The sequence below is a fragment of the Clarias gariepinus genome, chromosome 10 (assembly GCF_024256425.1).
Source record: "Clarias gariepinus isolate MV-2021 ecotype Netherlands chromosome 10, CGAR_prim_01v2, whole genome shotgun sequence".
Classification (NCBI taxonomy): domain Eukaryota; kingdom Metazoa; phylum Chordata; class Actinopteri; order Siluriformes; family Clariidae; genus Clarias; species Clarias gariepinus.
This window is the reverse complement of record NC_071109.1, coordinates 23,395,436-23,419,877: the sequence shown is the minus strand read 5'-3', so window position 1 is coordinate 23,419,877 and position 24,442 is coordinate 23,395,436. Positions and strand designations below refer to the sequence as shown.

Genomic DNA, 24,442 nt, shown 5'->3' with positions numbered 1-24,442 from the left:
TATGTTTTCTACATTATAGAAACAGATTTAATATCTTTAAGACGTCTGACACCTCTGCCTTGAAAAAAAAAAAAAAAAAAAACTTTAACACTTTGTGCCCAGAAAGCTTTTCTAGTCAATATCAAGGTAATCTATAGGCCCTGGGAAATGATTTACTACGCTGCATAAAGGTGCCCTTACATCAACTTAGCTGTGGTATATTAAAAAGTTGTACTAATCTAGTACAGACTTTCAGTGTTACAAAAAAAATAAATAAATAAATCACAGCTCACAGATGATCCTGGTTTTACTTTATTGCTTTTTATGTAAAGCTTAAATAGTACATTCTTTTGTTTTTTTTGTTTTTTTTCTTTTGTTTGTTTGTTTTGTTTTTTCACAAAGAAACAACAGTTTTCTGTCTCATTTCATATGCAGAATAAACACGTCCGATTCAGAATAGGATGACACATTTCAGAGTAGATACTCGACCTAAAGCCTAGCAAGTCATATTATCGACTGCCTGAGGTTTTTCTATATTATAGGAAATAAATACACATCATAGGTTATACTGACTCTGTCACAGAATTTCTGCCTATGACAGACAGCAGATTTAAATCTGACTGTGTCCGTCTACTCATATAAAAAAGCTTTTTTTTTTTTTCTTCTTCAAATGTGGTAAATGTGAAATGGATGACCCAGCTGTTTCGCAGTGATACCTCTGTGATACCGCAGTGAAAGTCATGCATTTTCTACTGACTTGCATCGGTATCCCGTCAATAGGTGACGAACACTGGAGCAGGTCAGGTAAAGTGAAGAGGTACAGAATAATCATAGAGGTCATGTGGAAAATGGACTGACTGCAGCATGAGAATGCATCAGTCAGCACTTTTCCGAGCAAAATCACTGAATGGTTGGTTAACACCAAAAAAAAAAGAACAAAAAAAAAAAAAAAAAAGCTCAGCACCCAGAACATCAAAGTGACACTGAACTGTCTAATTCATAAACAAATAAAAAAATATCCAGACAACAAAGACTGTGCTGAATTTCTAGCACATGAACATGTTTTGAAATAAATATCCTGTACATAACTATGTTACATCCCCAAAACTTTGGAACCCCTAAGGATTCTTCAGTTGCCCTCCTGGGGAACCCTTAAAGCTAAAACTCTACAACAGAGTGTGACCTGTTGAAAGGTTTCCATGTAGAACTGTTACAGAACAACAATCAAATATTAATTACATAAACTTTTATAAAAATAAAATCAAAAATAATCAAAATTTCATTTTGAAAAATTATTATTAACAATGAATGAAGAATGTCATGTACTATAATTTCACCTTTCTATAACCACTTATAAAGTTTCAATAGTGGGTTATGGAATATTTAGTGTGATGAAATGACTGTTATACAGCAGTAATGTCTTATAGATTTTTTTTTATTTTTATTATTTTATCTAAATTTACTTGCAGCTATTCATAAATGAGGTTTAGTGTGTTCATATCCAACCGATCAGACTAGCTGAACAAATTAACATTTTACAATCTCTGTGTTTTCAACTAAATATCATTCGGAAACCAGAACCTTTTAGTAGGCCATTATTCCTCTATGTTCCATAGAACCTTTTAGGAACACAAGAGGGTTCCAAGTACCAAGACAGTTGGTACATTGTAAATTGTAAATTAAAAAGCCTTGATGATTTCTATTACCAAGAAAAAATACTTTGTGCCACAGACTAATGCATTCAATACATAGACTTGTAGGAGTGCGGGTTAAACGATTTATTTTTATATCGAGAGTTATTCGGTTCCAAATCAGGGTTCTACTTGTAATCCTAATAGGAAAACCCTTTGCTGTAGGGTGGAAACAGAGAAAGTTTAAGGTGAGGGGGGTAGGGGCAACTGAAGAACCGTTGAATGCTATACATTGTTTTAAAGTGTAAATGCCGTTTGATTGAACAGGCTTGGAAAGCTATTCCTAAGAGCTGTCTTGTGCCTTAGTTAGGGAGGCTATTAAGTGAGCACAAAGTGATTTACCACAGGATCTCAAATCTCCTACAAAATCACTAACGGATATTCAGACAAGCTTCAAGCAGGCAACAAGATGTGTGTCAGTGAAAATAGCCTGGCCGTCCTCTTTCCTCTCCTCTCCTCTCCTCTCCTCTCCTCTCCTCTCTAGGTCCTGTTTCAGGCTGCAGAACGTGTACATTATTCGATTGTTTTCCCCCTCTTCAGTCAGTGCCTTCCTCTCCCTCCCTCTCTTTCTCCCTCTCTTTAGGATATGGCAGCTAGAGATTGATTTTTATCCTGTGGGAGTGAGTTGTACCTGTGCCACAGAGTGTGCCATAGAGTGGTGGTTTCAGTGCCGTCTCCTGTAATATAGAGAGACAGACAGATATAGGGAGAATTGTAGTTACAATAGCATCTGGGTAGCTGATCTGCAGCATGTACTGTGTAATATGATATAAACTTTCTCTCTCTCTCTCTTTCTGGACATATACATAGTATGCATACATAAAGAGAGAGAAAGCATTCTTCAAGGTGCAGGTAATTAATTTTTTTTGTTTTGTTTTTTGTTCACGTTGTTGTCAGTTTTGCAGATTTACCTTGAAGAATGCTGCACAGTGCAATCAGCTAGATTAATGGGTGCATGCAGGTATTATATATCCAATTAATTCAGATTTATTTTTTACATCCACCACACTACAGCATCGCTCATTCTTTGATGACATCAGGAACACTGTAAATTTGTTTTTATTTGCCCTGTCCCACATGATAGCTAGTTAGAGTTGCATACTTCTACTTAATGAGGGTTTGAGCCCAGAACGTGGCAACTTTTATAAAATAAAGCTTATTAATTTATTTCGAAGCATGCAGTCTGATGAGCTGATCGGCGATTTTGTTTCACGTTCTGCTAGTTGGAAGTAACTCTTCAACTGTTGCAATCTCAAAATGACACATATTACGGTTTAAGGGGTGTCATGTTTTTTTTTCCACTGCACGTGTCAAAAAAATCAACTCTTCCCTTCAGGCAAAATCTCCCTAATGGAGAGAAGGCCTGATTTCGTATGAAACCATGTTTTTTGAGAGAACAAGGAACTGTTCACTTAGGGACTGTCACTCATTCCAAATAATTTGGTGAATATTTTCTCTTTCTTTGAGCAGAATGTGGATCTCCATCAAAATGCATTCTACACCCATATAATTTTCTTTCAGGGTGAAAAGAAGAAGAAGAAAAAAAAAGCTACCTGCCTGAGCCGCGTCTTGCAATATTTACAGCAGAAAAATTGCTTCTGAGTAAGAAGACATCTTTAAGATGGACTGGCGAGGCACATAAACTGCTATACAAAGAAAGAATAATATCCAAAGTATCCAGCCTCTTGCTCTCATTAGTGGAAATTGTGATGCTCCCACTGGTGACAAGGGGAATTTTAGTCCACGGACCACTACAGAATGGTGTGGGCAGAACAGACCCAAGATGGATTTCATGCAGAGCGATAAGGAATGCGCGTGGGCACAGATCCCAAATGATTTCCTTGACTTTCCTTTGTCTCAAATCTGTCTCTCTGAGCTGAGTGTCGAGTACAAGTCGTTATTGTAAAAGCCGAGCTCCAAAAGCAACTCTTACATCTCATAAAAATGTGTTCTAGTGTACAAATGCTACGTTCGATGGCCAGTAGCATAGTATTCTGACCTGTATTCTGGGCTCTAGGTGTCAAGAAACTGGATAAAAAGTGGCCCAGTATGACAGACAATAGATCGCAGCAGGTAACTGGTGAAGATACTGTTCTTTAACCGTTCATGTACATTGACTGGTGTGTCAGTAGAATGAGAAGTAAAGAAAAACTGAATAGAAAGGACATTCCGATATTTTTACCAATAGCAAATCTTGGATGTCATGTTTCTGTCATGGTTTCGTTCCATCCTGTGCAAGGCTTCATACCCCACTGGAAGTATTTTAGAAGTGGATTTGCTTGACTTGACTTTTGGCCTGGTACAAATATCCATGAGGAAAGTGCCTCTCTTTTAAAAAATCTTCTTTCAAAAATAGACTAGGTGTGTTTCTTTAGAGGAGCAGGGCGTAAAGACACTTCTGGAATGCTTTTGAAACCTGCTACAGCACACCTGGTGGAATTGCAAGCATTGACCAAAGTGGCAGCAATCAGCTTTGGCGACCTCTTGATTAAAATAGGGGTAAGATAAATACAGACAAACATATCTGGGAATGTAGCTTTGTTCATATGGATTCTAGGTGTTTGTGTGATATTTAACTAAGGAAAATAAAAATTTTAACATTTTCTGCTTTTTTGTGCTCTTTTTCCGTTCATGCCTTTGAGATATTTGCCCTATTGTGAGCTCATACAGTATAAGAAGATCCTCTTCCCTACCTTGTTGCTTAGCTGTGCTGTTCTCCGTGGGGGGGGATTTTAGCTGGAGCATCAACAGACATATTTTGGGGACCTTCTGAAACCTGTGCTAACTTGTAGAACAGTAAAAAATGGAACCTCATACTGCAAGTTCGAACGTCATGGCTTGAGCAGAGTGGAGCCGTGGGTAGTGTTCCAGGAACCCTGGTTTAATCCTGAGTTCATGTTACTATCTGAGCAAAGTTTCACATCACATCTTCTCCCTGTGTTTATATTGGTTTCCTCAGGGTTTTTTCGAGTGGCTGCTCTAAACTGCCCCTAGTTGTGTGTGTGTGTGTGTGTGTGTGTGTATGTACTATATGTGCATACGTGTGTGGGTGTGTATGGTGCCCTGTACTGGACTGCTCATTCGACCACATGCTCTGGATCTATTGCGGCTCTTTTCAGGAAAAAAAAAAGCTGATTCTACAGATGGAGCATGTACTGTATGGCAGCACTGTATGGATAATTTATTAAGCTTCCCTAGGAGAATAAATTTCAGATGCATCATGTTTGACTAATGTGGAAAAAGGAAGTAATACTTATTAAAAATTGCTGCAAGTTTGTTTGTAGTTTCTGAAGTTGAGGAATTTAAACATCTGCAATTTTGCAAAAAATAAGAAGGGGCCAAAAATACACAAAAACTATGTGTATGTTTGTGTGTATGTGTTGTGTCCTGTCCTGGACTGCCCATTCCACTTAGTGTGTATTCGTATCTCGTGCTCTGGATCTAGTGCAGCCCTTTCCAGGAAAAAAAGCAGATACTAAAGATGGAACATGTTTGGCAGCACTGTATGGATAATTTATTAAGCTACACTGGTGGAATAAATATCAGATGCATCTACATAATTGACTAATGTGGAAATAGGAAGTAATACTTATTGATAATTGCTACAAGCCTATTTGTAGCTTTCGAAGCAGATGCATGTTTATTAGCCAAAATCTAATCAGTCTTTCTAGCTGAGCAATTTAAATGTTTGCATTTTTCAAAAACTAAAGAGGGCCAAAAAATGCAAAGACAGTCTATAAACTGACCAGGAAAGGACCATAAGCGTGCTAAGAAAATACAACACAGAAGCTAAATAAAAATTTTTGAGGACACAACATGTCATATTCTATTGGTCAGAAACATACAAATAAACGTGACAATATGTGGGAAAACTGTAGATAGATGGCTGAATACAAACTAGAGAATAAACCTGCACAGTCATATCTTGGCTTCCTAGCACTCTAAGAGAACAAGTCTGGGATAAAGACACTGAATAAGCGTCCTCTCCAAATTCAATAAGTATCAGGTAACTAATTTGATAGTTATTTGATAGGAAGGGCTTCTAACAGATTTTGATGAATATCCTGCTTAGACAGACACAATAGATCAAATTAAGGGAGGTGTATTCACATTGTGTAGTGCAAGAATGCAGGAGGATTAGCCAATATGAAAAGCTAATGCATCTAGCAACTAACTGGTATTTATAATGGGAATTTTTAAAAAAAAAACTATTGCTGCACCATATAATACTGTTCCTACTTTTAAGTTGTTGCAAGGATCAAGCCAAGATATTATTATTATTTTATTATTATTATAATTATTATTATTTATTTTCTTAATGTAGGCTTGCATGGCTTGGGCCTTTACACAATTATTATTGTTTTATATGTATGCCAATAAATTGCATACATTACATGTTTGTATACTTTTGCAGCATTTAGAGAATATCCATGTTATTTCATATCTCAGCCACACGATTGTGCTAACCGAAAATATACAGGCAATGAACAGTAATACATTGTCAGAGACCCACTGATAGCAGCAGGTACTAGAAGCTGCAAGTCTAACATTAATGCTTGCTCAACTGAGACGCCTGAGTCAGACACAGCAGCGAATATAGCGAAGGTGAGCGAAGTGAGAGTGAGAGCCTGGTCTAGCAGGAAAAAAAAAATGTGGAAACAGAGAGCAGAAATAACAGAAAGTATGTGGTAACTTGGAAACAAAACCCGACAGTGGAAGCAGAGGCACTGCTGAAAATGATAGTAATTAACATTCTGAGATTATTCTGAAACGTATTCCTAATAAGCCTAAGCTAGATATAAAAATCTTCTTTCTATTAAAAGACCAGGGATCCTCAAAAAACATTAGAGATAAAGTCAAAGAAGAAGTCCTGCAACAATAATCTGACAATACCTTGCTTCTGTGTGCGACTAATCACATTTTATCACCATCATGTGAAATTGAACTACTGTCAACAAAAGCACAGTCCTTTTATTTATTTATTTATTTATTTATTTTTTACATCTGGGCTCTCTACCTTGAGATACCCAGAGCCTATTCACATCACAAGCTTGTGTAAGTGAGAATCACAGACACTGCATGCCTGCTTTGCTGCACTAAATTAAAGCTGTGGGCACATCGGATGCTGAATGGTTATATTAGAAAACGCCTTGAGGTGTCTAGTTTCTTAAAAAGTTACACAAGAGGTTCTGATTTAATGATGGTGATGAGCTTTTATTTCTGGAGAAGATTGCACAGTTTGATACCATTCTTTTAAAAAAAAAAAAAAAAAGAAAGAAAAAGCACTGACACACACCACACACACACACACACACACACACAAACATACGGGCAAAGGGAAAGTATAAGATGACTTACTTGTCATCTACATTCTATCGAGAATTCATTACCATAATGGGTAAAAAGGGAAAGAAGCAAATGCTTGTTTCATACCCACATCCCTTCAGTCACAGAAGATTAAGTTCCTGATATCTAATGTTGACTAGTTTATATTTGTGAGAGATGAGAGGATTCACAAAATCACGAAGGTGAACAGCAGTAAAAAAAAAAGGGGTGGGGGGGGGTTCTTTCTTTTTTAAATCAACAAGGATGTCTACAGAACATCCATATGAAATTTTCCAGCTGATGCAAAGCATGTGGCATTAAACGCAAAGCAGTAATGTATGGCAGTAATGAACATCTTTGAGATACTGCACTATATAGGTTTAAAATCACAAGTTACGTATTGAAAATGGGTTATTTGGACCTGGAGGCAACATAGCAACTGCTCAGTGCTTTCATTAATGGCAAACATTCAAAGAAACATTTTCTCAGTTTGAAATAGTTGTTTTGGTGTGAAAGAAAGAATCAGCCCAATAACCCTGATGCTCAGCAAGGTAGAAACAGCTAAATAAAAGCATAGTTTACTGTAAATTATGCAACACTAACCTAGAAAACACACAATTTCCTAGAAATATAAAAATACATTCAGTGCGATAATGACCTCCTAACCAATCCACTCTGCTTCTGATAGGAATAGTATGGATAGAGTACTGTAGATAACACTCTTCTATTAAATATTGACATAATTGTTGCTGCCTTGTCATGTATGAAGGAAGATATGAATAATATAAATAAGATACTGAATGATATAGACAGTAAAAACTAATAGATAGTGTTCAGAGCAACAACCACCGTTTAGCTAAGATGTTAAAATGTCAAGTTGTATTAGATTTTCTGAACACACACTACCAGTCAAAAGTCTGGCCACACCTTGTAATTCCATGGTCCTTCCCGATTTTTATTTTTTTCCCCAATTTTCTCCCTAATTTAGTCGTGTCCAATTCCTCCTTGTAACTAGGGGGCTTCCACATTAAGGCTACTACTACCACTCAGTCGGGAGGGTCGAAGACTATGCAGATGCAGCCGTCTGCATCTTTTCGATCACGTACCATTGGTGGCGGCGTAACACACTCGGAGGACAGCACTCACAGTCGCCCCTGATTGGCTGTAGAGCCATGATTAATACTAAGAGCACTAAGTACCTCTCATCCCTCCCCTCTGAGAGAGCTCGGCCAATCAGCTCTCTCTAGACCTACGGCTGCGAGAGGTTACAGCATCACCCGGGAATCGAACTCGCGATCTACGGATGTTAGGGCGAGCACTTTAACACTGCGCCACTTGGAGGCCCAATTTATTTATTTTTTTTCTACATTTACATAACTTAAGTGAACTTCCCTTCTGCAGCAAAGGTAGATTCTGGTCTTGCTTTCCTGGAAAGGTCTTCATGAAAGCCAGTTTCATCATGGTGCTTGGTGGGTTTTACAAATGCACTTGACAATACTGTTCTTGGCAAAAAAAAATTCCATGACAGCTGACCTTCAGGTCCTAAAATTACTACTGACTGTCGTTGTTGTTGATACTTAATTACCTAAAGCCATATGTTTAATTTCATAGTTTTAAAATCTCCAGTATTTTTTCAAAAGAGAATGTAGGGAAAGAAATCACTAAACAAAAATCATTGAGTTAGAATGTGTGTCCAAACTTTTGACTGGTAGCATACAGAATCAGCTCTATTCAACAATTTACATTCAAGAATTAAAAGACACACACACACACACACACACACACACACACAGCAATTTGAATATGAGTTTACATCCTGTAACTGTACCTAGAATTTAAAAACTACATACAGTACCTGCAGGTATTTAAAAATATCTGCTGATTACCCTATCACCCTCGTACTGTCATAATAAATTGATTACAATATCTTCTCCTAGGCTACTGAAGACAGGTAATTGGCCTGAGATCTTTAAGTGTCAAAAGAGAATAAAAGAAAACAAATTACTAATTACAAAGAGAATGTGCATTACTAGGTTCAGACGCGCACACACACACACGCACACACACAGGTATCATTTCAGTAGAGTCAAATTACTGGCCTGCATCAAGCAATGAAAACAACTAAGAAGATTCTAAGTGCCTTGAACTGGGCTAAGAACACTCTAACAAGAATAGTGCTGAAGCATCAACTTTGTGACAGACGAGTGGGTAAAAAAAAATCAAGAATGAGATCAGTGAAATGCTTAGTGAAGTTGCATCATAAAAAAATAGAAACACAGTTAGAATAGAAATCATAACACAGTGCAACGAGAACTCACAGGATTGGTATGAAACAGTTCTGTGCATATAGATTGGACTTTAGAGCAATGGAAAAAGGTCATGTGGTTTGATGAGTCTAGACTGACCCTATGCCAGAGTGATGGGTGTGTAAGTTAACGAGGGGAAGCGCGTGTTGATGTACCTATCATGCAAAGTGGCCACTGTACAAGCCTCTGGAGCCAGTGTTATGATCTGGGGTTGCTTCAGTTGGTCAAGACTAGACTCAGCAACATAATGTGGCAATGAAATAAGGGCAGTTGATGAACTGAAAGTTCCGAATGATCAGGGTATCACTATAAATATATTTTTTTTCCACCCCAGGAATATTTCAGGATTCAACCTGTAAAAGAGTGGTTCTGAGAGCATGAGAAATCATCTTCACATGTGACTTGGGCAACAAACTGCATGCCTTTATCAAAGCCAAAGGCGGTCGAACAAAATCTTTGTGTGTGACCTTTAACCAGGCAGTGTATATACGTTCTATGTCTATATACGGTATAAGGTTGTCTTGATACTTCAGTTGCATGCCTTTTTACCTACTAAACCATGAATCATATACTTCCTCAGACAGATATGCGAGCTATATTTAATGACACTCCAAGTCTCAGGAAAATGAAAAGCAACAGAATTAAAATAAAACAGAATGGTGTACCCTAGTGTATTGTAGATAGGCTAAAATTTCAGTCTTAGTCTCAGTTAAATAACAATGATTTGGGTGAAATCTTTCTCAGTGGTGATTGAGTATTGATGACTTCAATGAAATGAATCTTGATACAGAAGAAAAAGAAATAATGTTGTGCAAACTCCCAAAATTATAAAAAAAATAGAGACAATACGTGGAGCTTTCTCTACTAAGACAAGTCACAAGAGGTTATAATGGGAAATAAACTAATCTCTACAACAGCCCCAGTCTGAATATATAGGTCAAACAAAAATCTTATTGGATTTTATTCTACTGCATATTCACAGTTCTGTCTGAGAACAGTCAAGTAGCTTGGTATTTATTTGATCTTCCACAACCGAAAGTGTGTGTTCCGACTGAAGCTCCTCTATCACCAGGGGTATTGGCCTCAAATTCATCGGCTCTGAACCAGGAGAGCAGGATATAAAAGAGATGAGAGTGAGATGAGTACGTGGAAGAGTGTAATGGAAAGAGAAGTTCTTGCTGTACTGAATATAGCAAATAAACCTTTTACTGTACTGTTCCTGATTATTCCTGATACTTTGACAAGCAGTTCTTTATAGTTACCACCACTTAAAACTGATTAAATATACAGTAATCCTGGCTCTATCTATATATTTTTTGTAAGTTAAAGCCTTAATGGGGGGAGCTCAGTGGTTAAAGCATTGCACAACTAATCAGAAGGTGTCAGGTTCAAACCCTGGCACCACCAGGTTGCCACTGTTGGGCCCTTGGTCAAGGCCCTTGACCCCGACCTACTGAGACATAAAATGAAATAAAATATACAGTAAGTTGCTCTGGATAAGGGTGTCATCCAAATGCTGACAATGTAAATGCAAATGTAAATCTCCATGATAAATACATCTGGCAGTCCTAGCTATCTGGCCAAGCACCTGCTAGGAACCTACAGTATATTAAAATAAATCACAACATGGAATATTGTCCATGGAAATTTGCATGCTACGTAATTTGTGTGTCTCTTGTCGGCCAGATGGTCCTAGCATCATTTTTTTACAGGCTACTTTAAAACAGTGTTCAACATACCATACAAACAACCAACGAAGAGCCTATGTCACTCCCAGCTTCGACTCATCAGTCAAAAATACAAACTATATTTCCCAAGAGCTTCGATTCAATGGTAAACCCTTAAAGACAATGTCCCCTGATGTTTTTACATAACAAAAGTCACACGCTTACGAATCTTGCACATGTATCACTGATGTTGTTTTGTGAGGTTGCTGTTAAGTGCAAAGTTAGTCAGGGATGGCTCTTCTGATTGACATTCTGGTTATGCACAGTTTACAAGTTTGCTCTAGTGTAATGTCCTCTGTTTGTCAAATGCTGACAAGTGTACCTGCTTTTCACTCTGAGTTACAGTAGCTTCACTCGATCGTTCACTTGATCTTTTAACAAACCTGCATTTGCATCCAGTGTGATCTCCTGACAGAAAACAAAGCTTGTTCTCTGCTTGTTTTTTGGTACATTAATATCAATGTCAGTTTATTTACTCCACCATACTATTCTTATTTCTTATTATGGAACACTGCATATAGGGCACTTCCAAAAACTGCATCAAAAGACTAAAACTCACAAGGAGTCCTAAATATATTGAAGAACGCAGTGGGAATGGGGTCAGAATGGGAAAATGTGCATTCATTAAGTTCATACTGCTGTACTTCCTAGCCACATTCCTGTAAGGTTCAATGTGTCTATCATGATGTCACTAATTTCCTATCACGTACATGATCACATGCTAATCAGGTCCAATAAGATATAACTGTTTCGATCGGATCAGACCGTGCTCTTATCAGGCACTTATCATGTACTTACTATTTTGTTATTGCGTCTGGCAGATTAGTATAAATACTGCGACACATGCAATGCTTTTTTATAAATAAAGAGCTGGTATGAGGAATTGGATCCAGTAATATTTAATAGTAAATTCTCTGAAAGTAACATAGACATATATAGACATAATGGCATAGACATATAACCTGCTGCATGCGCACCATAAACATGGTAACCATTGGAAGCAATTTATATGAACTTAATGCGGCCTTTTACAACACGGCAAGGGCCAACCATGGTCACAGCACAAGCCTGAACTCCACACACACAGCAACAACATAGTGACATCTCAATGATGACTTCATCGCCAGAAATCTTTCCCGTTTATGCCATGCTTCTAGTATTTTAATAAGGTCCATTTCTATTGTGGTTTGATGACGTAGTGGGCTTGTGGCAGGGATAATATGTATAGTTAACATTAAGAGGTTAACATTAACGTACAAAATAATTAAATGTAGCAATTATTAAAAGAAATGTTTTGTTTTTTTCTTTTATATTGTTTCTTTTAAAACATAAAACTCAAGTCAATGTTGAAACCAGGAGTTATGTAGTAAATTTCATTTCCGAAAGATTTCAGTCAATGCATCACAAAATATGTTTACTAATTTAATAAATTGTGACACATGTTTCTACAATGTCTCGACAAACCTTAAAGGAATTATGAGAAGAAATAATGCTTCATTTAGTATTCTGACCATGTAAGTAGGCTTATATATAATGTACCGTGTCAGAGCCTTGCTTTTAGACACATTCTGAAAGAAATGCTGATGGCAAGAAAGTACTATTAGCTGTGTGTGGGTGTCACCTTAAATCATCGTGCACGTAATACTCTATATCTAAGTAAATTTGCAAGGAATATGTAGAGAGGGATTTTCTGCCTCATGGACACCCATTAAAGAAGACAAAAGCAAGGGGTGATAAATAGTTCTGGTCACATCAATCACTAAAAGTAAATAATAAACTATTCCGAGAGACTAAGAAAATGTGAAAGCAACTTACAAACAGATGTTGTAAATGACATTTGTTTTTCAAATGCCCAGGTTGCTTGAATAAGAATCGAGTGAACTTAGAATTTTGAATAGCCTGCTATAGATTATGGTTTTGAAATCAGTCAATACTACAAAAGCTCATACAAAAAAAAAAAAAAAAAAGCCAAACAAAAGAAGAATGAACTTCACTGAACTATTAGTGAATCTGCTCCTTCTATTCAAGTCTATGAGTTTAAAAGGTTTGCATTCACCTTGATCTTTCTGACACACCATTGTATAGTTCAGTCTTTGTCCAAGGCAGGACCTGTCATGGCAAGGCTACCACCTCATATTTCCATTTATTTCCCTTGTCTGTGTTTATTTGTAAGCCACTTTGCATTTGGCACATATCAGGCCTAAAGGAATAAGCTAGAATGCACCAGTATTCAAATGAGCATGTCTCTCCACTAAGACAACTTGTAATAAACTGTTTTGAATTGTGGTGGCAAAAATACACCTCCTTCTATGGCTGTACTACTTTGAGATTTAATTGTAAGAACTATTGCTTCAAACATGTGCATCTGTTCAGCTGTGCACATGGAATGCATCTCAATCTTTGATTTGATTTGCTGTCAAGCACACTTGGTTTTGATATGCCAATCATAATCATATATTCAGCCGTTTCAGTGCTGAAAGGATCGTTGCGCTCACTTTTCTATAGCTAATAAATCCTTTTTATAATTGTAATCCATCTCTGAAAGAAAATGATACTATTTTACTTTGATACTTTCACTGAATAATAAAAAAAAATGTACTATTCCTAAAGTCTTACAGCTGGTGTTTAAGCTAAACTGTGACAGTTTTCTTAATCCTGCATAGTAATGAATAGCTCAGCATCTTTTCTTTTTATTTTTAGTGTAACTGAAATGCTTTTTTGATTGATAAAAGCAAGCAGCCATAAGTACAACAGATGCCTTCTCCTTAGGTGTAAGCTTTTTTCCCCAACAGATTTCTTAGTATTCTGTGCTGATGGGCATTCATGCATGCTTGAGCTTTTGTGTGGTTGAATCCCTGCCCATGCCCCTGCCAACCTCCATGCAGAAGCTTTCCAACAGAGGGGAAGTTAGATTAGAAGAACAAGCAGGAGTAGTAAAGTAAGTTAAAAAGAAAGTTGTGAATTACCTGTCGGGTGTGAATTTGTCCAGGTGCCTTGAAGCTCCCTTGACAGCTGCACTCTGAGACACTGTAGGGGTCAGAGCTACTGGAGGAGCATTTGGAGAGAGAGTCACAGCCAACTACGAATGTGTTGTCCAATGGGAGTTCCTGAATGACATGGTGCTTCTTGGGAGCCACTGGGGTTTCTGGCTTGATCTGAAAGGTAGGCTGGGGAGAAGCTGACTTGTAATGCTTGGCTAAATCAGGGCTGTCAGGTTTAAATGTGGTCGGTGTGGTGGCCCAATTATACTTTCCCATTGTCTGCTCCTCAAGCTCCACTGGAAGGTCTAATGTGCCATTGATGTGCTCGTGAGTAGGGTCTTCAGACTTGGATTCTTCAATAGTGACAAAGTTCAACAGCAGGCTCTTTGGAGATCTCTTCTTTTTCTTCTTCTTCTTTTTGATCTGCCGGCCTTCCTGGTTTGGTGATACCCACTCACCGCTTTGCTTGCCCTTCTGAACAACTTTGTGTCTAGGTGTTTGTCGACAACGTACCAAAGCAGTCACAAATATTACTAATATGACGGTCATAGTCCCAGCAATTATGGCTATGACAACAATTACATAGCTATTGGTCTGAGGGACTACATCATTGTCCCCAACATTTCTGTCCAAGGGTGTCTCCATACTTTTGCGAACTTGCTCCTGAATGAATGTAGCATTGGAGATTGTATCGTTCACAAACAAGTGAACAAGTGCAATTGCATGCAAGGGGTCTGGTTGTCCTAGGTCTTTGACCATTACCACCAGCCTATGAAGACCTTGGTCAGCATTAACAATCTTCTCCTGCAAAGTAATGTTCCCCGTAGTTCTGTCAATAGCAAAAAGTCCTCTTGGTGATCCTCCAATAATGCTGTACTGCAGCTCTGCATTCATACCAGTGTCATTGTCAATGGCATACACACGGGTCACCACAGAGCCAGGACTGGTTGTGAAGGGGACCAGGTCATAGGAGTAGTTGGAAGGTGGGATGACGAACACAGGCCGATTGTCATTAACATCAACGACATTTATAGTAACCTTGGCATATGAAGTTGTCTGAATTAATCCTCCATCCACAGCTTTAACTATAAAGGTATAGGAACTTTGCTGCTCTCTGTCAAATGTAATGTTTGGTTTAATCACACCAGTTTTAGGGTCAATAATAAAATTGTCTTTTCCATTTATAATTGAGAGGGTAACAACCGAGTTATCGCCTGCATCTGCATCTGTAACTGTAATCAAGCCAACTGTGCCATACAGAGGCAAGTTCTCAGGCACATAGAAATTATATTCTGGATGAGTGAAGGCTGGACTGTTGTCATTTTGGTCCTGGACAATTAGCTTCACAGTGACATTGCTTTGCAGAGGATTAGAACCATTATCCTTGGCAATGACTGTAAATGAATAGCTTTCCTGTTTCTCTCTATCCAGTCTCTTGCTAACGGAGAGTATACCAGAGCGTGGATCTATGTTAAATCCTTCAGGTGCATCTGGGCCAAGGGTATAAATAATAAGGGCGTTAGAACCACTATCTGCATCCGTGGCACTGATCTTTATCAGCTGTGTGCCTGGGTCATTGTTCTCTGGGATGGACAGCTGAATCTCTGGCTGAGGAAAAACTGGGGTATTATCATTCTCATCCTTGATTTTGATAAGGACCATTGCAGAAGTGTTTAAAGGAGGTTTCCCTGAATCTGAAGCGACGATCTTAATTGCATATTCTCGAGTAGTCTCGTAATCTAACGGGGCCGCAGTTTCCAACAAGAATTGGTCATTAAAAACAGGCTTCAACCGAAAGGGTACATCATGATCCGTGTAACATGTCACTTTACCATTAAGGTCAGCATCCCTGTCAGTCACTGTAATTAGAGCAATTTTTGTGTTTAGAGGAGCATTTTCAGACAAGAGTACTGTCCCATTAACAAGATTTATTATATAACGAGTATCTATGGATGGAACATTATCATTAATGTCTGTAACATTTACTATGACAGTAGCCCTTGAAGGTGTGGTGCTACCATCACTTGCCAGGACTATAAGCTTGTGGACTGGGATAGATTCTCTGTCCAATGGCTGCTTGATTGTAATCAAACCAGTAGAACTATCGATAGCAAAGTGCCGTCTGGATACTGAAGAGATTTGATTGCTAAAGGAAAAGTGAATTTGAGCATTGGAGCCAAGATCAGCATCAGTGGCATGGAGTTGTGTGACTGATGTCCCCATAGGGGCATTCTCAGGCACGTTCACCTCCACCTCACTGTCCTTGAACACTGGGCGATTGTCATTTACATCTGAGACCGTAACCTGGAGGATGGCTGTGCTGGACTTTGGAGGTTTGCCACCATCTTCCACTTTGATTTTCATCACAAAAGTGTCCTTAGTTTCTCGATCCAAATTTTGTTGGACTATAAGTTGGGGCCACTTGTCTCCCTCCGGAGTTTCAATGATGTCCAGGCCAAACTCGCTCACACTCTAAAAGAGGGAGAATAAAATATGCTTGTGAATGCACTGCTTGTTGTCTTAAGAAAATACATATTAAAGTATCAGTCAAAACCACTATTTTCTGAAATAACATGGTATGTATTAAATACTTTTATATGCACACAGGCACAACTCATTACCTCCTTAAATATGAAAGACTGTCATATATTGTTGCTTTGAATAGATGTTTATGCAGGCAGCAGCAACAAACCTTAAGGATAACGTTCTTTAATCCTATTAGAAAGTGCACAAGGTCTTATTAGTATTGACTTAAAACACAACCAGGGGATATGTTCCACTTATAAAGGCTTATAAAAACCTGATAGCTTATATAAAGTGTGTAAATTACAATTTATGTTTTGTGCTCTTTTTATATCCAATTTAATCAAGTCCAAAATATGGTAAACAATCAAAATAGTTAAGATGGAAAAAGGAAAAACAGACAGAATTCAATTTTCCTCCAATGCTTGCTTACCTAAATAAAAAATGGAAAATAATGCAGAAATGGCTTTTGTCATTATAACACATCCTTTTATTAAATATCCTTTTAGGTAATTTGCATTTCCTCTCTCCTCTTAATGATGGTTGTATGTATTTGATATTCAAGAGACAAAGCTGATGCTTAAATACAATATGTTATACCGTATGTTTGGCTGATTCCCTCTTCAGCACACTGTTAACACTTGTGCTATACCTAAAATAAAGCTTTACCTTTCAGTTTTACCTTTTTGTCCATTCTAAAATTAGGCTGATGGAGTATACCGAAAACAGGTCTTCCACTTTATAGTACATAGAAAGACAGTTGGAAAATGAAGCTTCTATTTTAAATATGCTGTAAGACCACCATAAATTACAGAGTGAAATAAAAGCTTTTTAAAAAAGAGATTTTCTTAAAAGGGTGGTTAAAGCCTAAGGAAAATAAAAAAGAAATGCACATGTAATCCCCATGAGAGGCCATCTTCGACTGTTCGAAGTAATTGCCTTGCCTTTAAAGCAAGCACTAATATTTATGATTACAGATCAGGCTACATAACGCTAAAAGCTGTCAACACATTCCCTTTTTTCTGAAGGTAAAGCAAACAGGGATAACACGGGCAAAAGTGCTACTGAGTCTTAGTATAGCTGGAAACAATAAGCCTCTTTGAAGCAGCTTCAGTAAAAAAAAACACATTCAAGCTAAAGTAAGAAAAAGCATTTACATACAAGCTGCACATCACACTTAATGCCAAAACGGATTAATCTCTTTAGTACATATTTTGTCACAGGTGACATAGGAAAGTATAAGGGTGGCAAACACAGGGCAAAGGATTTAACTGTGGGGCCTAACTAGAAAAAAGTGACAGAGATTATTGCGTGAATGGGTAATTTTTTCGCAAGCACCAGAAATATGTAGATGAAGTGTAAATTATAGCCCATAGTGTGTGAAAAGGCGTGTGACTGTCTGTACTGTATGTGTGTGCCCTGCGATGGATTGGCATGCTGTCTAGGGTGTAACCTGCCTCGTGCCTTAAGTCTCCTGGCATAGGATCCAGGCCCTCCGCAACCCTGCACGCAGGATAAAGCTGTATACTGTAGATGATGAGTAAGTAAGTAAATAAGCTAAATAGAGTGGTTAATTCATATATATTATTTTATGTTTATGCTTACCACATTTAAGTTTTTTTCAAAGTAATGAAAAAAACACACATTTACATGTTTATCACAGGTAGTATACTTGCTAGCATGTATGCTAACATTGTACGCTACATGTTTTTTTGTAAAAAAAAAAATAGCTATATTAAGAACAGTGAGTGATTTTTGTGTTAAGAGTCTCAAGCTAGATGGTACCCATTACTAAGAAGCCACACAAACTTGAGGTAAACTTTACAGATTGGCCCGGGAGTCCATCAGCTTAGCTTTGTTCACTGCACTTGCAGTGTGTTTGCCACTAAAACTCGACTCGTGCTCATATTTTAAGCTGTTCCTTTTGATTCCACCGCGGTTCACAGTTTTTCTGTAATGCCTCTTATAAACGGTGGTTGATTCCATTCGGCTTTTTGTCATTTGGCGTTGTTGTTATTGTAACTGAGGCAGAATTACCTTCTAAAAGCTACTTCTGGAAATGTGAAAAGGTTCCATCAAAAAGAAGCTCAGATTGGAGGACGGAGTTGTTGGGTTTTGGTTTTGATCTATTTTGATCATTTTAAGGTACACTGCGGGACATAGAGGTAACAGAGACCGAAAGGACACTAGGGGAAATGTGAAGAATGTGGTGAAAGAGGCAAGCATGACAGAGAAAAGACTGGAGCTGGAGGCATTAAGTCTTTGAGGGACACCTTGAATAAAGGGGGACGAGTGAAAAAAAAAGATGTGTTGCATTCCTCTTAAACAAACGAAGCCTGAGGTCAGTTGGTTGTGGCCACACATATATATAAAGAGCACTGTTGTTACAGTAGTGCCAAGTTCCCAGCTGAATCTGTTGCCACCCGGATATTTTCCCTGCTTAAAGCACAGTGCATGTAGGGTAGCCTAGCATGGTGAGGTGTGTTTCTTTTTCTTTATACGTTATTGTAATTGCTGTAACTGTGCCAGAGCTGTTGAAATTTACATCACTATACAGTTTTTTCAAAATTCTTATTTGACGTGAGACCTTGTTGATTTTTTCTAACTTTCCTTGTGCTTATATTTATATTAACGAGGATATGCATATTTCTTTCTGTCATCTTGACTGATTATTAATTGCCTGCTAAATAATAAGCCGGTGATTTAGCAGCATTTCCTTTTTTTACATTCCCATTTTACAGTATATTATATGTTAAACTGACTCCCACAGTGAGAGAGATGTGTAAATGTGAAAAAAGTAACCAATTCTGGTGGCTTTCAGCACAGACTGTGGTTGTGCAATCTGTACATGTATACATGGCTCAGGACTATAAACATAAAATGAGCTGAGAGATCTAATTATAGAACTATAAAAATAATTGCCGATGCACATCAGAGAAAATTAACCTCATGCTCAGTAATTAATATGGATTATATTTACTATGGGGTTTTAGTGTAGTTCACATATCCTGCCATTCAAATATTTAGTATGTGGACTCCTTATTTCAACGAATAACTTTTTTCAAGTTTTTTTTTTTTTTTTAAACACAGGATCTACAAAAGGATATCCTCAAAACAATAAAACATTATAGATTTGAAACAACTGCACATCTTACAGATTTGGTTATATACTGTATACAATATAATGATGTAATGATGCACTGTAGATATTCTATTATATTATCCATCCATTGATCTGTTATCAATAACACTTATCATGTTTTTTTGTGTAGGGTTGAAGGGGGTCTAAAATCTATCCCAGGAAACTAAGGGCACCTGGATGGGGTGCCAGCCAATTTAAGGGTACACACACACTAAATATGTGAAATTTAATATATATTTGATTTCTTCAAGTTATGAATAAATAAATAAATAAATAAAGTCTTTATGTACACAATTTCCATGGCATTGCCATGGGTTATTTGGCATGTGAATGCAATATATTTCACTCAAAATTTTCATAGTCTATAACTGGTTATGTTTACACGCACAGCTACAGACAATACCCACTGGATCTAATAGAACTAGCTTTTTTTTCCTGTGGCCAAGGGCTGCATGAGTTATCAAGCAACACTTTTGTTCCAGTTTAGCCCATACCGAATGAGGCTGGGGGATTGTGATTACCTTCAGGCAGCTTAGAGAGAGTCAAAAGAGCATGAATCATCAGCCCCAGGGAAGTAACAATCATCAGAAAGTAATATGCATGTTGGGTGGGATTCTCAGCATATTTATACTCACTGACCTGCAGCTTATTTAGAGAAACACATAAGGTGAATCTGTTTCTTAGGAGTATAACTCCCGGAAGATGCTGAAAATTGCACAACCTATAATACAGACAGACAAGAGATACATGCAACAGTGTTAATGTATCCCATAGACTAGCATTATGGATCAATTAGATGGCATTGCATTATATGAACAAATACACTGCAAGTCCTCAAGTAGAGTCCAGCAAAAGAGGCGATAAAGATTTAAACACTTTCTTATCCAATCTGACCATGTGTTTTCCCTTTCCGTTTTGTTACCGATTCTGATCTAATTTAAACCATCTGGCAAAGACCAAAACACAAGAGCTGTCTCACTGGACCAGCCCCCAGCCAAAACTCAGCCACAAATGATATCTGGAACCAAATAAAAGTGTGCAGTATGGCTGGAAGCCTCCTATGTTCTGTCCAGAGCACTAACAGAAATTAGTCAGCTATCAGCATTAAGCCTGATCCATTTTGTATGTTTACTCATACAGCGCCCTGCAAAAAAAAAAAAAAAAAAAAAAAAAAGCTCTGAACACATTGTGCTAATGACTATCCACAGACCTCGAGTGCTCTTTCTCACAACCTATTTGTCCCCAAGGTAACAAACCTTCTGGACTGATCAGCTTTAAGCCTTTCGATAATTAGTTTGTTCAAAACGAGGACAGCTCATTACAACGAGGTTGGTATGGAAATGTTAAAAAAGGGTTCATGGCATGCCAGTCCCTTCTTCACTTGTCACTTCTTTATCATTACTGTTTTAATGAGAGCATCACCTCCTTGGCTGCCGGTGATACAACTACAACAGCATAAGTGCTGAATTAAATATGCATACTAATTAGCTTAACTAAACATGTCTAAACACACCAGCAATGTTAACACAGCATCAGATGTAATGAGATCCTTGCTCGTATAATAAAAAAAGCCGTTCGCAGTATTTTATTTAAGTACAGAACCACCATATAGTGAAAGGTCCCCCAGGAGTCATATAAGTGGTGGAAAGGGAGGGATAGGTATCTTAATGTGGGGTTAGAGTGCTTAAATGGTGGAGTGAAAATAACAATGAGTAGGGTGGAACCCACAACAGAAAAGTCAATAATTTTATCCCATGAGCCTGATCTGATCCACATGCCTCTAGACAGAACTTGTAAAAAAGGCTCTCTTTAAGTGATAAAATCTCGTCTAATGGAAAGCTCTTCCCCAGTAATGCATAGTATTACTTTCAGCAGACTGACCTTGACGTGTCCACCATTCCAGGTGACATAGCAACACTGATACTGATTGCGCAATAAATATGGTAAATCAGTTAAATATAAAAACAATCATCAGCAGCTGTGCTGCTTTATGAAAATAATTGGCGACAAGGTATGTGTGGCATTAGCACCTAAAACTTGATCTTTTTCTCACGACAGCAGCATGAAATACGACTGAATACAATTTCTTAACTCAATAATGAGTAAAAATATTTTTCATTAATAGATAATTATATTTACTTTCAACATATCAAACATGTTTGTCTTCTGCCATTGAAAAGAATAAGCCGCTACTATAAAAATAATAGTAGTTAATAAATTGCTAAAACGTATAATAATGTCATGATATAAATAAACAGCGCAATGCTGTTATAGGACATTTTTAAACACCTACCTACAATCATATTTGAGAATTTAACAGTTCTTGTGGCACCAAACTGGCTTAGGCAGGAATTCACACTCGTGTTATGAGTCAAGGCTTCCTCTTTTTCAGAACATGCCGTGAGCAAGCAACCAGCAAAAGCGGGATCTTTGGCATAGCTCTTTCAGAGCAGAGCCTCTCGCTGTACGTGTAAAAACTGCCATGATGCTAATCAAGCTTCCCGTGCTGTAGACCAGCTCGCCTCTCTGGGTAAAGTAGGACTGTGTGAGAGATCACAGGCTAGCCCTTGCTATCTGTTACAGGAACATAAACAGTCCAAGGAGCCTATTCATGGTCAGATGCTACTCAAGTGATGTTTGCAGCAAGCTCAGAGGACAAAAATACATCCATTCTCTCGCTTGGATTCGGCATTCATATTTTGCAGCCGTGACTAAACTTGCCTTTGATTCATTCTTGCATATCCAATTTGGAACTAAGAGCCTGCTCTCAAGTTTAAAAAAAGAATAAACTGAATTATCAAGCCGAAAGCAGACGTTACACATATTTATTCTTAAGTGAGGCTATGTTGTAATTTTACTTTGGTCATTTTCCAAGTACATGCAATGGAGTGTTACACTAGAGATGGCTTGGCAGCTATAGCTCCCTAAAAATGCAAATTGGTGACTTAATCAGACATGCAAGGCATGGATTCTGCTAATTCTCACAAGAAGTTACAAATTACTCTTTCACATATTACCGGCAGTTGTGTCTTTTTTGTTCCAAAGTGTATTAGAGTCTTAATCAAACCACAAGATTAACTTTCCTGTTATACTGTCGATATAATACGCCAAGGTAAATATGCAGTGACTAGCTAAGTAAGAATAGATTCTATGCTTTAAGAAGTACTGCAAATGTCTACACTCGGAGGAAAAAACAAGATATCTAACACATACTGTAAACAGAATCATACACAGAAATGAAAAAAAAAAGCTGATGAATAAATTCAATGAACGAATGGAATGAATCCATCATATTATGTGCTTTAAAGGGACGCGTTTCAAGTTTGAAAGAGCATAATAAGATATTATTCAGGCAGGGAAAAATTAATATTCTGTATATTGTTTTCATATTTTTCCCTGCAATCAATATTTCAGTTAATATTTAATAAATACACTAAGTTACTTGCAGAACCCTGAGTATATTTAAACCAGTGCCACCTTTTCACATTCTTTAAAGATCTATTCATTGGAAGTAGCACTTAAACAAAGCACAGGAGACCAGAGCACCCACCTTGACAAGTTCGTAGTGTTGAATGCCATTCAGCCCAACGTCAGGGTCGAAGGCTGAGGGTACCGGATAACGATTATTGATGGCAGTATTCTCAGGAATAGAGATGTTAATGACAGTAGACTGGAACAGAGGGGCATTGTCATTGATGTCTTCAATGAGGAAGCGAATCTTGACCAAGCGAAATATCTCGTCGGGCAACACAGCCACTTCAATCTCGTAGAAGCAACGTTTCTCGTTGAAGACTCCGGAGCACAGCTTCTCGCGGTCGATGCGATTCGATGTTGTAAAGATCTCGCCCGTGTTAGCCTCCACCCGCACCAAAGGAACTTCTCCTGACTTATAGACGGGTTTGAACTCCAAGGCTGATGACAGCTTAACATTAGGGTCCAGGTTTAGGTCCAAGTCTTTGCGCAGGTTCCCTATGTGCACGTTTTCCGGCTGTTCCTCCTTCACTGTGTAATCCTTTTCTTGGGCCCAGCACAGTGACACCAGGCAGGTGAGGAAAAGCACCAGCACATGGGATTCACTCAACAAGTCCATGCTCAGAGTGGGTGTGGATTTGTCTCGGATGGTCTGTAATTTCTATGGTAATAAGGGAAGACGAGAAAAGGGGAAAAGATAATTGTTGTATTACGAAACCATGTAACACACAATTACACATTTGGCTATAATTAGCGTTCTTTTCACTATTCTTTTTTTTTCCCATAAATGACCTTTCACATCTTAACAAATGAGGAGAAGGGCTGCATATCAAATCTTTGGACATATCAACATTTAATGGTGTTCAACACAATTAACCTTTGGTGCTCCACATCAAGTGATGACTGTATGGACAAGGAACTGGTATGGGCTCACTTAACTCTGACAACCACCCTAATTAATGTTGTTAACCACTTTGAGAGAAAAAAAAAACAAATGTACAGCCCAGTGCTGTCTTTTTTTTTCCTTTTCTTTTTCTTTTTTTTTATTTTTTGGCTATTTTCAAATTAAATGGCTCTAACAAATAGGCATAGGAAATCCAACAATTAGACATTTATTTTTTGCATAAGACTCACAGTACAAGTGCAAAAGTGCACCATGAATATAAAACAATATAAGAAGCAGTAAAAAAAGCACAAGGCTTTTTGGGCAATTATTACAAAAGCAAGCTGTTTAAAAAAAAAGGAAGCTTTTTTTTTATTCATCTTTGTTTTCAAGCTCCACTCCATCCAACAACAT

General features: G+C 37.8%; 1 protein-coding gene across 2 annotated transcripts in view; it reads right to left on the bottom strand.

The window, feature by feature from the left end:
* pcdh11 (protocadherin 11) overlaps window positions 1-23,793 on the bottom strand; it is a 195,310-nt gene extending 171,517 nt beyond the window's left edge. The window contains exons 1-3 of one of the 2 annotated variants that reach the window (XM_053506481.1): window positions 23,225-23,793; window positions 13,995-16,481; window positions 1,450-2,347 (exon numbers count right to left, since the gene is read on the bottom strand). In XM_053506481.1, the coding sequence (XP_053362456.1) occupies window positions 2,264-2,347; window positions 13,995-16,481; window positions 23,225-23,764 (3,111 nt within the window). In that variant the 5' untranslated portion in view covers window positions 23,765-23,793 and the 3' untranslated portion in view covers window positions 1,450-2,263. Of the gene's footprint in view, window positions 1-1,449; window positions 2,348-13,994; window positions 16,482-23,224 lie in introns of those variants that run through there. The other variant, XM_053506480.1, reaches the window with a different exon arrangement.
* Between the last annotated feature and the right edge of the window lie 649 nt (window positions 23,794-24,442).